Consider the following 15,875-nt stretch of genomic DNA (forward strand, 5'->3'; position numbering starts at 1 on the left):
CTAAGTGGAAAATGATCACGGTTTTAAGCTACTGTCATTGTTGTAGAAAATTGTTAATGAAACTTATTGAATCATGTTTACAACCCAATATAAATACATATATGTATACCATACATTTAAATGTACCAAATTATAAAACAAAAAGTTTTCTTCACTAAAACTATATTAAATAATATTTTAATAAAATATATTTAATTAAGGTCTAGGGATTAAAATTCTACAGGTCTAGTCTAATTAATTTATAGAATATAAATTATATTTTTTATGTAAAAATATATTCCTAGACATGGATATTTTTCAACAATTTATAAAAATATTTACAGTTTTTGAACGAATCAGTTTAATGATTGTACACTTTTAACATTTCTCATTAGTAGAAAAACCTGCAAATAATGTAGTAAAAAATATATATTAGGATATTAGGTATTTAAGTACATTTATTAGAAAATATTCTAATAATTTATATTTAAATTAAATAAATAAACATGTATAAATTAACTGAGTGGTATTTAATTAACTATTAGATTATGATTTCCAAATAGATTATAGGTTGCTCAATTTATGTACCAAATTAACAATAATTGTTATGGTCACGAATCTACATTTTACGTACTTACACATATAATCCATGGTTAAATAGTTGCATAAATTAAAAACAAAATAAAATTGTTAAGTATAATCTCTTTTCCTAATTTTGTCGTATACAAATTCTTGCAAAATTATACCAATCAAAGTATAATTTCATACATATCTTTGGATGTAATATAAATCGGTAAGTTTCGATGAGATTAAAGAACAGAATGGAGTACGACCTTTAATACTATTTTATAAAACATATTATATAGAACTTAAATTTTTTCATATAAAAATAGTCCATGTTATCGTACAATTGTACGATCAATTGACATGTCGTATTCAAATACACATTTTTAAAAACTACTTTTTTGTTCTGAACCTTTATAAAACATTATTATTCATCGAATAAAACAAGGTCCTGGGTTTCCTTTTGCACGTTTTCGGTTCAATTGTTTCACTGTAATTTATTGTAAAATACTAGGAATAGTAATCTAATATAATCCTTTTGATTCTAATATTTACATATTATCTTACGTATTGTAATACAATTTTATTCAAATGAAAACTTTTGATATTTTAATACATATATGGGAATAAAAATAAAATAGGTTAAACTCCATGAGTGTTTCTTAAATATTTTAGCTTTTAACAAAATGTGGTTGATTATTCAGTTTAAGTCAACAACTACATTTAGTAATTCTCTGAAGGCTGGTTACTAAGCTTTGTTACTGATGATAGAAACATTATCACCACATTTTAAAAATTATTTTGAAACTCTTCTTTGCGTATGTTAGGAAAGTGTTATTACACACGCATTCGTCCAGTATTGGTTTTGTAATACATAATATTTTAACAAAAGACTACATAATTAAATAATTATTTATAGGCACATACAAACTGAATGATTTATTAAATTAAATCATTTTCGTACAATAATATTGTGCGCAGTCATTAGTTATATTACTATACTATAATATATTGTTGTTTATTTTATATAAATTTAGCATTTTATAATCATTAATAAACGATATACATTTTTCCTTCCATAAGTTTTGATTTTATTTTTTCGATAAATAATATCATGTATAATTGATAGAAATTAAATAAAGGATAAAATAAAATTCTTTTATTTTCTCAGAAAATAGATGAAAAAAAAATGCTGAATAGCTGAGCTTTTAGAAAATCGATTTTAATTAATGTAATGGTATATACGTAGTAGTTGTAGAATTTCCAACATTTGTTCAGACTTATTAAAATGATTTATTATTATAAGCGTTGTAAATATTGAACTAAAGGCACGGTAAAAATTGAACCATTTCACATAGCGATTATACCTAATATAATATATATTAAGAAAATAACCGTTTAGAGGACGAACACAAAGAAAAGTAATTTGTGAACTGCCTGCCTATAAAGTTCTAAAGTACTCGCCGTGCAACTGATGCGAACGCGCGATTGGTGCGCCGTGACACGCCTGCATCTGCGGCGGTAGACAGTGATAGACATCATTGACAGTGCCGGAACAAAAGTGTTGAGCTAGGTCGTCACAGCCGACGTCGTGTGGATAACGGGCCGGATGGACATGTAGATAGAATACACGCGGACGAGAAAAAGTGAGAACGTCAAAAGTGACCAGAAAACGGTGGAACGGCAACGATACCTTTTCTTCCGTTTCCGTCGATTTTTCGGTGGCGACCAAAGTCTTTTTACGGATGGCGATCACCGTACACGACACGTATAATACCGAACGGCAGCGCCGGTCAATAGGGGCGTCGGTATGCCTACGGATCTGCAGTATAGCGAACGACGTCCGTCGACATCGATCTGATAGCGCAGCATCCGACTATATGACCACTTTAGATGTACTCCAGTGGACCAGCCAGTGTCTTTGTCTCGTGCGCGTGTCACCGGTGAAGAGTACAACTGTTCGGACAATGTAGCCGTTAAAAATAGTCTTTTTCAAATATATAAATATATCAATTATTATTTCATAGGAATATTGTGATCAGCATTTATTTTCAACATTTATAATGGTTTTAAACTAGAATTAATCAAAAATTATGAAAATATACTATCATACTACATAGGTATAGGTGTCTATACCAACTCATTTCTCAAGAAATTATATATTTATTCATAAGCAAAAAAAATTATTATAGTAATTATTACGACTAGGGACTTTGTGCTCAAAAAATATGCATAAATTCATGCCCTTAAAAATTATCATAATATATGCTCTAAAAATACTAAAATATGGTCTTAAAAATAATTTAATTTTTATTAGAATACAAAATTACAAATTTATAAAGCACTTTTAATTTAATTTTCACAAAAAAAAAATATTGTACTAAGTTTAGAAAATTGTATTAACTATATTTACGCAAGACAAAACGTATACAATACAACCAGACGAATTGACACCAACTGACCGTATTCGACATATTCCTTATCGGCCGATTTCGTGTTTTTCACAATCAGGAAATTACACGGTAGATAGATTATTTAATAATTTATACTTAATCATTTTAATCTATTTTTTCCAATTCCTAGAAAATTCATATTCAATATTATATAGCATGTATAAAATAGTATTCTCCACGTTACATAATATTGTTTAAAATCTTTTTAAATAAAATATGTGCTTTAAGTCACAGTATTTTAAATACAAATATAACAAAATATGCACTTACGGGATAAAGAGCTGAATATGCAAAATGAAAATTATCGGTTTAAACTTTTAATACTATAAAACAAACTTCTATATATTACTGCTAAACTCTATGTTTTGAATGAATATTGAAAAACATGCAAAGTCCTATAAGTCCCTAGTCCTAGTAATTATCATGATAGTAAAAATCCCACTTATAATTTCTATTATCACATTTTAATTAAATATTTGATAGGTATGCAATGCACATTATAATAATATATAAATTGTAAAATTATTGTTAACATAATATTTTGTCATAATATAAATGTATCTTAATCTCGGATGATTTTTATAACGTTTTTAATGAATATAAATCGAATATCGATTGATTTTCAGCATCCAACTACTTAAGGAAGCGTGTCTCTAATTCAATAGTTTTAATATAAGGGCGTGGTGACGGAGAAATCGATATAGTAGTGATAAATGTAAAAATGCCTATAGTGTATAAGCTTTAATAAAATTAACGTTACTCTAACATAACAGCGTACATAACTATGAATTACGGTAAGGGAACTTAATAAATTACCTATAATTTGAAATTTCAAATATAATCACCAGATCAGTCTTAGAATCATAATATAATAATATATTAATAATAGTATATTAATTTACAATAGCTATGTAATACTACCGATGCACCCGGAAACCGCGTATTCCAATAAGCATATCTATGTCATCATATTAAACAATCAAACTGTATTAAATTATTAAAGTCCATTAATGATAATATTATGTGACACACTGGAGTAAGTTATGGCCGCAATAGTACTATTATCTATTATATTAAATAAAAATTAATCTATAAATTAATCCGAATAATCTAGGTAATAAATTTGATATCTATAAAATAATAATATTGTACTCCGTTGTGGATATTGTGGTACTTGTGGTACTCGAGTGATTTAAGATCTTCAACAATACATAGTAGGTATTATAATCTTGTATTTTGCAGTGGAATAGATTATTCAACAAATACGATTCCACACATTAGCATATATTATGCATATATTATTATTATTATTATTATTATTATTTAGTATTATTCAATAATTTAGTTGTCTATGAAATAGGTTAAACTTTATCGATTAACCGTGAACGATTAAATAATTCGTCCTCAAAACTGTCAGCTATAGTTTACTGTATTATGTATTAATGTGCACTTGAATTTCAAATTGACGTAGTGCTTTAAAACCAACAGACGTCTGTGGTATTTTAATTCTGTGCTATAATTTATAAAGGCATTTTTTTTTATTAAATCGTTCATTGTATACGTATTTATGTGTGTTTATGAAACAAATTCAAAAGCATGAAAAATTATACGATATAATCGGGATGGATTATTATTTTTTTTTTTAAGTAGAACATTTTTTCCACAAAAAATCAGTAGGTGTAGGCATAGGTAAAGGTTTATACAATAATCATCTTTGGTAAATACCGCGTATGCCATATTATTATCATACTTCACAGAAATACATAATAATATACTAAATTCATTTAATATACTTATTTGTTAATTAAATTTTATTTTTTTTAAAGAATGAAAACAAAAACATAACGCTTTAGTCGATATAACAATGTCTACTTTTTACAGTAAATAAAATAAGCTTTGATTGAACATACTAATACGTAGCAATAGGTACTTGTAATTTAAAAATACTCTGTTTGATACCATTGTATAAAAAAAAAGTAGCTTGCTATAAAAGAAATAATTTATTTTTGATTTATACTAATGAATCAAAACATAAAAAATATGTTATATTTTACTTTATATCATTTAAAAGAAATTATATGTGCAATTGCATTACTTTAGAAAATCACTATACTATACTAAATATTTGTAATTTGAATTAATTCTGTTAACAAAAAATTGTTATTATAATTATATTCTAAAATCAGTCTTATTAATATCGTATCAAAATCATACAGTTTTATGAATATTTTTATTTTAATTTATTTCTAAATTAAGCATTGCCCATGTAATATTAATTTTAATTCGAAGTGTTTATAATAAATTTAAATATAAAAAACGAAATAAACAAACTCAAAATAATGTATTGGTATTCATCACTGTACATTTAACATACATGGCCCTGGGGTGTACTTACAACTTTCTTTCTGAAACATTTTTGTCGGTCAAATAACACATATGTATTAATGTTTCCTTTTTTTTTAAATCACACTCATATGTTGTAGTAATATAAAACAGAAATAAACTTAATTTTTTTTTTTATCTATTTTATTTTAATATCAAACTATATTTATATTTAGAAATATATTAGGTAGATATGGGTACTGATTATTTTGTGCAATAACAAATATTACATCAATTTGACTCGTTTAGTTTTAATAATTATCCAAAACATTATATTTTAAAATACGCTCATTGTAAAAGTTTGCAGGTATTTATATCTTGAAAAAATAACAAAATCTTATAAAAACATTCTTAAAATTTAATAATTGTGTTTACCTTGTAACACAAAAATAATGTATACCTACTAATTTACTTATAACCATTTATTTATCCTATGTTTTTATTTTGTTCAATTATTTAAGCAGTATATACGCCTACTTTAGGCACATTTTATATTATTTCAATACAAATTGATTGTTTTCTAGGAAGGAAAAAGGTTTCCCAACTGTTAAGCAAACATCCAATATTATGAAATATCAAATAAAAATAAAAATAGGATATATTTTTTTAAATATCAGAATTATTGATCAACATATTATGATTCCGAAAAATAATGTCTAATAACTATGTTCTTTCTAAAGTCTTTGAAGAAAGTTTTTTTATATATATATATCATTGGTCTTGCGCCTAAATTGAATAAACATCTTCTATATTCAGGAAAAAACATTACTTCTTACAAGTTGTTTATTATATCAATAAATAACCTCATGAAAGTTAAAAAGTTGTTCTAATAAATTGTAATGATATAGATATAGTTAATAATTATAAAAAAGTCAAATTCCTCTATTTTCATAAAAATAACTATTATTTATGTACAATAATAGCTGAAGTAGTGGTTTTTAGAACAACTTATTTTAGCAATAATTTATTTATATATACCTATACAATATACGTACTTTATGCAAATAAGTTATATTTTATTCAAGAAAACTTTTAAGGAAATTTTATTTTTTAATAACTATATGTAATTCGATATTAGAAAATGAAAACTATAGCAACTATAATATGATAATGTAGAAAATATATTAATATTTATCTGCACTGCAGAAAATGTATTTTACTTTAAAACTACACGTATGATATTACCACCAATATTTAACTTAAGTGCTCAAACAAAGATCACCCATGTGGTGTAGCACCACATTAAATAAGGGAATTGTGATTGAAAAAAAGATATAAAAATATTTAAACATAATTTGCAATTGTTAAAAAACTATTTAAAATTAAATTAATAAAGATAAAACAACAATGGAATATGATGAACGATTCTAAAATAAAAAACAAAAACTATTATAATAAGTTTGGGTAATGGACAGCAGAAATAAAAATAATAACCTAATAGACAATAGTTTATTTTGATGCATAACACTACTATACTAATAATATTTATTTATTCTATTTTTATGGGTAAAATAATTATTACTCATAATTTATATAAATGTATAAATAGAGAAAAAAATATTTATTAATTTCGTTACGTTTTACAAATTGTAATGTACAACTAATATTAATTAACATTCCTTAGAACTAATTAAATAAATTAAATGCATTTATAATATCAAAGGATATTATAAATTGTAACAGCCATAGCACTTTAACGTAAAATACCTAATTAATTATTTATTACAAGATTAGTTTAATTTTCAATGAAAAATATTCAAATAAAAATTACCAAATCAAAAGTAAAAAGTGTTGAATTTAATCATCAAATTAGGAATGATAAATTTAAAAAAGTTTAGATTAATTCAAACATTTATGTGAAATAGAAGTTTCAAGAACGAAAAAGATTAAAAAACATTTAACAAAAAAATATTATAAAGTATAAATACTATAAGCGCAGAAATAGAAAATCAATCTTCCGAGAAAAAGATAAACAATTTATATTTTATTATCAACTTCCTAGCTTAGGGCACCCGCATTTTTTTTTTCATTTAAAAACGCTTAACAGCAAATTTGAATTTAGCAGAACTATGGTTATTTTAATTTTAAAGCAAGTTAAAGAAATTTTTAAATTATAATATCTAACATACTCATATTTTGCGTAAAAAATATTTAAATATTGTAATAACCCATGAACAATGTACGAAATACAGCTTGTGTTCTTCCCTCCAATTTTGGATAGTTTAATAATAAATCAATTATCCAATATATTTGTGATGAATCTAATATTATATCTAAAAATACAAAATTGGTTCTGAAAAACGCAAATTCACAGTTTTGTAGAAATTGTAAGACAAATACACTATATGTGGATGTAGGCCATACTACAGTCACTGTAGGCTCTCCTGAATAATAGTTTAAACACCATAAAAATATTTTTACTTGTTATTTTAAATTTCCAATACAATAAAAAATGTATTATATTTTTATTAGATTGGAAAAATATTGTTTTGCATAATTGCAAAATACTTAAATACAATTACGTTTATAAAAAAATGCATTTAATCGTAATACTATATGATTCAATTATTTTATTTTATACAATTATATTTTGTTGTTGTGTGTTAAATAGGAAAATTGAAAATGTAAAATATAAATAATGTATAGGTACAAGGCATGAAGAAAATTTGGAAACGTTTAGTATTCTACTACATGCTTATATAACAAACTTTCTTGATATACTTTAGATAAACTAATTATAGTTTTTGAATCATGCACAAAAATATAACACAAGTTAAGTATAGAAAAAACTATAACACAGAAGTTTTGTTTAGTACAAAGAGAATTACTTTAAATTTTCAAGCTATGATCAATCATTGTTTTTGAAATGCAATTAAAATAATACATTACCTTACCCATAAACTGTGATCTTTTTCTTTCAAGCAATAACTTTTTTGACTTCATAAAAAAAACAAAGGGCTTCAAAAATGTTTGGTTTTAAATTAATAAATAATTTAATTCTAGTAACCTTGAGGTTAGATTATTGCATGTGTGAATATAATCTTTTAACAGATATATTTAATAAAAATGAAGAACACCTCTTAAACCAATATTTCTTCCAAAATTTGAACACATTTTTTTTTTTTAGTATTTAGTAGGTTCATAATATTATATTTAAGTGAAGCTGACTGGTATTAAAATATTTTAAACAGAATTACATTTCGTATAAACTTTTGTACTAAATATGCGTTTGATTAATATGGAACTTTATTTTGTTTTTAATGTGTACGATTAATTTAAACTTAATAATTCAATTGATTCTAAACAACAGTATATATTAATCGATGATATTATATCATATAAATCGTATTTTAAAATAATAAATATACGTAGAATATGTACGATAAAGTAGATTGCAATAAAATAAAATAAAAACCACTGGATACTTATAATTTTTAAATTTAAACAAATAAGATTATTATTATTATTTCATTCTTATAAGAAGTATCCGTTTTGTAAATTGTGAAAATAATTTTAAAATATAATTTACCCAATGCACGCAAAACTATAGTTATACACATGATACTTAGTGACCCAAATAGGTACTTAATTATAATAACTTGTAGATTTGTAGACTGATATAATGATAATAAGCTTTTGTCCTTTTCAGAAGATATTCGAAAAATAATAAATAATTTAAAATAAAGTTTAGATAATAGATATATCTTAGAACATCATATCATTTTAAAAACTTCGAGATTAAATGTTTTTACCTTTAATATAATATTTGTTTGCAAATAGGACAATAGTAAAAATGCTAATGTTAGTTGAATATTTATGTTTCCTATGATACAATTTTTCCGTATCGCAGAGAAAGTATTTTAGTTACTTAAACACTTTATTTGTATATCATAAAGTACAAAATGTTACAATTTAAAAATAAATGTTATATCATAAAATCGAATCTATGTACTTCTTTTAGGTTTTATCAATATAGACTATATTTTATTTAAAAAGTTTCACCTTTTTTATAAATTTATTTTTAAATTAATTTGAATTCGCTTCAAAATAAAATATAGTTTTTTTATTTGTATTGTTATTATATTTAAGTTTTTATTTTTTGAACGACACCGTTTATTTTTAGTTTCATATTCCAAAGCCGAATATTTTAATAAAAATATTATGATTGAATTTTTTTTTTTACTGGGATTTTAAAAAAATAGAGTAAAATCAATTATCTCATATTTAATCTTATTAGATAATTTGTAAATTATCTACGATGAATTTTTTGAGTTTACATCGAAATAGTATTAATACACTTATACAATTTAAGTCTATTGGTACAACAAAAATTTATTTGTGTTTTATTTAATAATTATCAAATATACTATTGAATGAAAAATATGACGTATATAATTTCAGATATTGTAAGGTTTTTTCAACTTTCAACAAATATATAAATATATTTTTCCTTTAAATCAAATATTTAATAATTATATACTAATAAAAATACATTAATAATTGAATTATAACTTAATAATAATTCTATATTTTTTGCAGGGTACGAGTGGAATATTACGTTAACGAAAATACATTCAAAGAACGTTTACAAATATATTTTATTAAAAACCAACGCTCAAGTAAGTATTAAAGAAAAGAAAATATTTGAAAACAAATATAAAATATGAATGTAAAGTATACTTCGTTATAACTATTTAGGAAATTCTAAAACAAAAGTTGTGATAAAAAATTGTAGACAGTTTTAAAAGAAAGTATTTAAAGAATAATTCTTTGATAACAATAGTCAATAACTTTATTTTTTTTTTTTACCTTTCTGTGAAAAACTTATTTTTCACACAATGATTCTTTTTCTTTTAAAGAATAAATAATTAATTTTTCATAACATTTTTTTTTAAATCAATTGAATAGCATTTTTCAAATGCTCGTAAAATATAATACCAATGTAGGTTATCACATTTTACTGTATACTTAAAATATCCAAAGATAAACTATTAAACCAAAAAACATTATAACGGTGATTGCATATTTTTTTACAGTTTTTACTTCATACGCATTAATTATTTTAAAATGTATTCACATATGATATTATATAATATTAGACAACTTTGTCCTTTAAACAGTAAACAATATCCATCAAAAAATATTAATTTTGGTCATTTTATTTAAAATATATACATATGTAAGATACGGTTGATTCTAAAATTACATGTTATAATCCATATTATTTTCACACCCTTATGTTTGTTGGTGCACATATAACCAAGTTTTGATTTTATTTTTTGGTTTTATAATTTGAGGCAGAATACTTATTTAAAAAATGTTAATACATAAAAAATAATATCATTTTTTTTTTTAATTATAAGTATTATAGCTAGTATAAAAGAAGAGTAAAGTGGCAAGGAATACTCTCGAAATGTATAGTACGCTACTCCATGCATCTGAACTACAAAAACGTATTAATAAAAAAACAAAATGATTTGGTTTAATATTTATATTCGCGCAAAAACGTTTTTCAAGTATAGAAATTAAAAATACAGGTTCCATTTAAAAAATATAAGCTTATATTTGTAATGATTTTAACGGCAAACAAGAATGCGCAAAATATAGACAATGTAAAATATTAAAATTATACACGTATAAAAAAAAAAAAAAAATGTTCAAAATATTATTACGATTCGCAATATTCAGTATATCCTATTAAAATAATTGATATATATATTTATATTGTAATGTCATAGACTGTAACTATTATTATTTAAAAAATAACATAAAATAATTAGTTTTATAGACATCCTCAGAGCTAAAATTTTAATTGAAGACTTATTTTATGTGTGTATTATAATCACATACATATATGCCAAAAAGGTTTTGAAATGCTTTTCATTTTATGTTCATTTAATGTTATCCTAGTTTTAATCAAAATGTCATTAAAATCAAATATTTATGTCTCAAGGTAATTTACAGTCTATAAACAAAGTTTTCTTCTCTAAATATGATTTATTAGTAATTATTTGCACTTCATACGCAATAGTTTTTGTTTATGTCATTAATTTAATATTTTAAATTACAACATACCTTTGATATTCATGTCTCAAAATATAACTGGAAGGTGTTATACGTTTATCGGTTCTAATAAGTTTCATGATTAATTCCTATTCAATTTTTTCCCCCCAATATTATTGATATTGATGAGTTTTTTTTCCAAGATTATTGATATTTTTTCAGTTTTATTGAAATTCATAAAAATTAATATTCAACTATGGTTTTGGTTATAGGTCTTCGTATTCGTATCGCAAATTTATTTTTCAAACTACTAACATGTGTTTTATACATCGTCCGCGTCGTACTCGATCAAGATCCCACGTCCGCGACTTGGTAAGCGAAAAACTTTTATAATACCTATCATATAAAAATATATTAAATCGAATAATTTAATTTGGTAATGTCGTAAAATGTGCTTCACGTATACCTACCTTATTGTCATCTCTTAAACTCGTCCGTTTACATTATCCATAGTTATGGATGCAAAATGGGAAACAAAACCGAATTCCTATGGAGCCGAAATTTGACGGACGAGGCGTTCCAAGCGAGACCTATAATCAATTGGGATGCAATCCAATGGGTAAAACGACCGGTAGAGCTGTGGGTGATACAGTGCGGACTGGCGATTTTCGCACTCTGCGAATCGCTACTCCTCACGTACATCGGTTACAAGGTAATTGATTGCATTAATTAATATATATATGCTCATTAATATTAATTAATAATTTACGTTAGTAAACACAATTATTGTGTATTGTAAAAGTTTAATAACACTATTTTTAATAGCTAAATACATTCATATGTTTTTATGGATTTCTGTAGTCTTCCTAAGTACAAAATGTTTACACTACCTAGTGCACCTATACATTTGTGGGTTAGGTATATGATAAGTCATTGATAATGTTATGTACCTTATGCCATAGAAGCAGTTTGAAGGGGACTCGGAATTAGCTTATTATATTCTAGTTGAAGTATTAAATCGTCTATTAATTAATTAAATTAATATATAAACAATAAACAAGCAAATTTATAAATAAACTATTTTATAAAGTTAGGTGGCAGTAGAATAGACAGTGAGATAGGTAATATTCTATATAATACGGATATCCCATAGTAAACAATTCAAATTTCATCTATGCCTTAAGCACAAAATTATAATGTGGGTATTACCGTGATGATCAATTTAATTAAATTTAATATTATATGTTTTTATATTTAGCAGAATCATACGCAATGTATTATTTTACTGCATTCTACTATTTACTATTCACTGGTATCAATATAGGAGCATAATAAGATATTTTTATGAACGCACATAAACAGAGTTTAAGCTCTATTTTAGTTTATTTAAATAAATATGTTTGAAGAATGTTTACTCTTTATTAAACATTTTTTTTGCTGTTAAAATTATTTATTATTTAATATATATTAAGATTTATTTACCAGAAAATACATTACCGTTAAGTATTATATAACATGTTCTAATGATCCGTATTTCGTAGATATTTAATATCTTATTTAGTAGTGTCTACTGCTTGTATTAAATAGACATCTTTCCATCTTAGACTTTTAACCTAAAATGTTGTTAAAATATAAACAATTGTATAGCAATTGTATTGCAACATACTATATACATCATACTATAGATAATTTTCAAAATTATAGAATTTCTATTAATTTTAATCTTATTAAAAATTTGCATTTGTGTATTCTTCAATCTTTAATTTTTTATTATATTTGACAGATATTGGGTAGAACTATAAATATATAATATAATATAATACTTTTATATAATTTTTAATTTACGTGTTACTATTTAAACAAATATAACTTAATAACAGTCAGTCAATAATTATTTTTTTATTTTGTTTAAGAAATGTCTTATCATTTATTTCAATCGTTTTGGTGAAGTGAATTATTTTTAGAAACAATAATAAACTCAAAATTCAAAAAATAAATTTAAAATAGTACTTCATTTTGATTTTTGACCAAATCTTGTATATATTTAATTGGTTTATTGTGAACTCTGAATCAGTTATTGAATGTCTTGATATTTGCTTCTTTAATATTTAGTTACGCCACAAAAAAACTTTTGTGCATCATATTAAGCAAAAGATAAAAGTCACCAAAAATATAAAAATGTAGATTTATATTTTCTAGCTTTCTTAGTTTCTTTCAATTATTCAAAAGTGTAAAAATATTACCAGAGTAATACCCAAATACTATTGTGGTTAGAAGGAAAATAGTTAAGATGTTAATATTTTTTTATATGATTTATTAAATGCAATTTTTGATTCTCTTGAATTACATTTAATAATTTGATTTAATATACATATATTAACACAGGAGTTAAATTTGTTTCGCAGTCTGTGTAACAATAACAACTATACTTCTGCATATTTTTCATCAGAATTCTATTAGAAATTATAACAAATTAAAGTTGTAATAACTACATTCATTTTTCTTTTATAAAATAATTTTTTTTTATTATATTATTGCAAATTTGCAACTTGATTTATAAAATTATATATAATATAATATTAATTTTTTATACTATAATTGTTATATTGCAACAAAAGCCCGACTGGCAATTCAAAACATAAATGCTTAGAAAATATATATAACGTATGTTATGTATAATTAGTTAAAGGTTATGTCACATAACCTTTAGACAAAACAACAAAACTAAAATGAATAAAAATACAATTATCATTAGTTAATCACATAATAACTAAGTAACAACTGACTGTGGGTAGCTTATCTAATCTTCTTATATAGTCTTAAAAATGTTCTGAAGTAATCCAATAGATTATTTTTGAAATTATTATTAGACAAACCAAATAGACAGGCGAGCAAAAAGTCACTAAACTCAACGTCATAATTATATATATTTATTTTTATACATTATAATACGTCGCTATAATATTATAATAGCTTTTTAACAAAGAACATTTACCGATTTACTGTCATAAATAATTACACAAGCAAATTTTAATCATGTTTATAAATTAAATATATATTTTTTTTTATCATTGATTATAAAATATAATATTTAAAAAAGTTATTTTAAAACATTACAAAATATTTACATGACAAGTAAATGCCAAGTATTTTATTTTATACTGATTTTAATAACTTAATTTGACATTTCTTGTTATATTATGATAAATAATATTTGATGGTTTACAAAAATCTAGGAAACGATGAATTATAATTGTATCATATAGATTTCATATTAAGTACTAATATGAACAAAGTAAATACATTGAAGTTAGCGTTAATTTTATAAATATTTTTGAAAAAAAAAAAACTATTTTAACTACTGCCGCATACATTTTTCAATAGTTTTGATGCCATATTTATTAACAACTTTTAAGAAATATATATTTTATATATATCAAACATTTTCTTGAGTAATATAACTTTTTATATTAAGGCCTTGGCTCTAGTATAAAAAGCGACATACATATTATAAACATAACATTTGGATGTATATTATAATATCATGATATTATCCAGGTTTAACCATAAACCATGGGACGTTGGGGTTAGCTCAAGCCCCAGTGCACTTATGACAACCATATATTGAATACATATCTGTAACACTGACCGTTTAAACACGACTGTCAACGCAGCCATTATAAAAAAAAAATCATATCTATACCTTTGTCATTAAAATTATAAGCTACTGAGTTAAGTAGGTAATGGGTACATGTGATAAGTATTATTTATTGAATCGTTATTATATTTTAATTCCAATACATATTAAAGTATAAAAATATTAAAATATTACTTTAAAACAGTATCAACGTAAAATAATTATAAACGCAACCGAGTAACTTGGCCAATCGATAGGTGGAATCTGATGTTTTTATACGAGGAAAAATGTACATTTTACATGCATTAAACGTTATAAATCATTGTTTAGTACTGAAGATAACAACAACAGGGTTGTTGAAACACCCATTTACTAAAATAAAAGTAGACATTTTGATGATTTAGGTTTGTGTATTAAATATATACGACATTATCTATGAATATTCAAGGTATACAAATAAAGTAAATAAATCTATTTTATTCTCTTTGTCAATATTTAAAGCACACATCAACGCGTTTTATATTTTTTATTATACAGTCATAATTTCCACTGTTTATAGTTATTAATAATTATTCGATAGAAAATTCTAACTATATTGCTACTGTATATCATTTAATAAATATAAATATGCATGTAATAAGTGAATAATACATTATATTACTCAGTGTCATTATAATATTGGCACTTGTAGATTATTCAATCAGTACTATTCAATGTATTAAATTCATGTTTCACACATATATCGAAAATGCTAGTAAATGTACGATTATAGACAGTAGAAAAGATAGTATTATTTGAAATATAGTTAAAATATAAGCCAACTGACAAATAAATAACATTTTTTTTTTTATTTACTA

The 15,875-nt window shown here is 23.5% G+C and overlaps 1 protein-coding gene across 1 annotated transcript in view; it reads left to right on the forward strand.

The window, feature by feature from the left end:
• LOC113559200 (potassium channel subfamily T member 2) overlaps positions 1 to 15,875 on the forward strand; it is a 155,949-nt gene that overhangs the window by 109,988 nt on the left and 30,086 nt on the right. Inside the window, exons 3-5 of the mRNA XM_026964826.1 lie at positions 9,918 to 9,997; positions 11,654 to 11,753; positions 11,895 to 12,093. Of these exons, the coding sequence (XP_026820627.1) occupies positions 9,918 to 9,997; positions 11,654 to 11,753; positions 11,895 to 12,093 (379 nt within the window). The remainder of the gene's footprint in view (positions 1 to 9,917; positions 9,998 to 11,653; positions 11,754 to 11,894; positions 12,094 to 15,875) is intronic.

This window comes from Rhopalosiphum maidis, chromosome 1, assembly GCF_003676215.2.
Source record: "Rhopalosiphum maidis isolate BTI-1 chromosome 1, ASM367621v3, whole genome shotgun sequence".
Lineage (NCBI taxonomy): Eukaryota > Metazoa > Arthropoda > Insecta > Hemiptera > Aphididae > Rhopalosiphum > Rhopalosiphum maidis.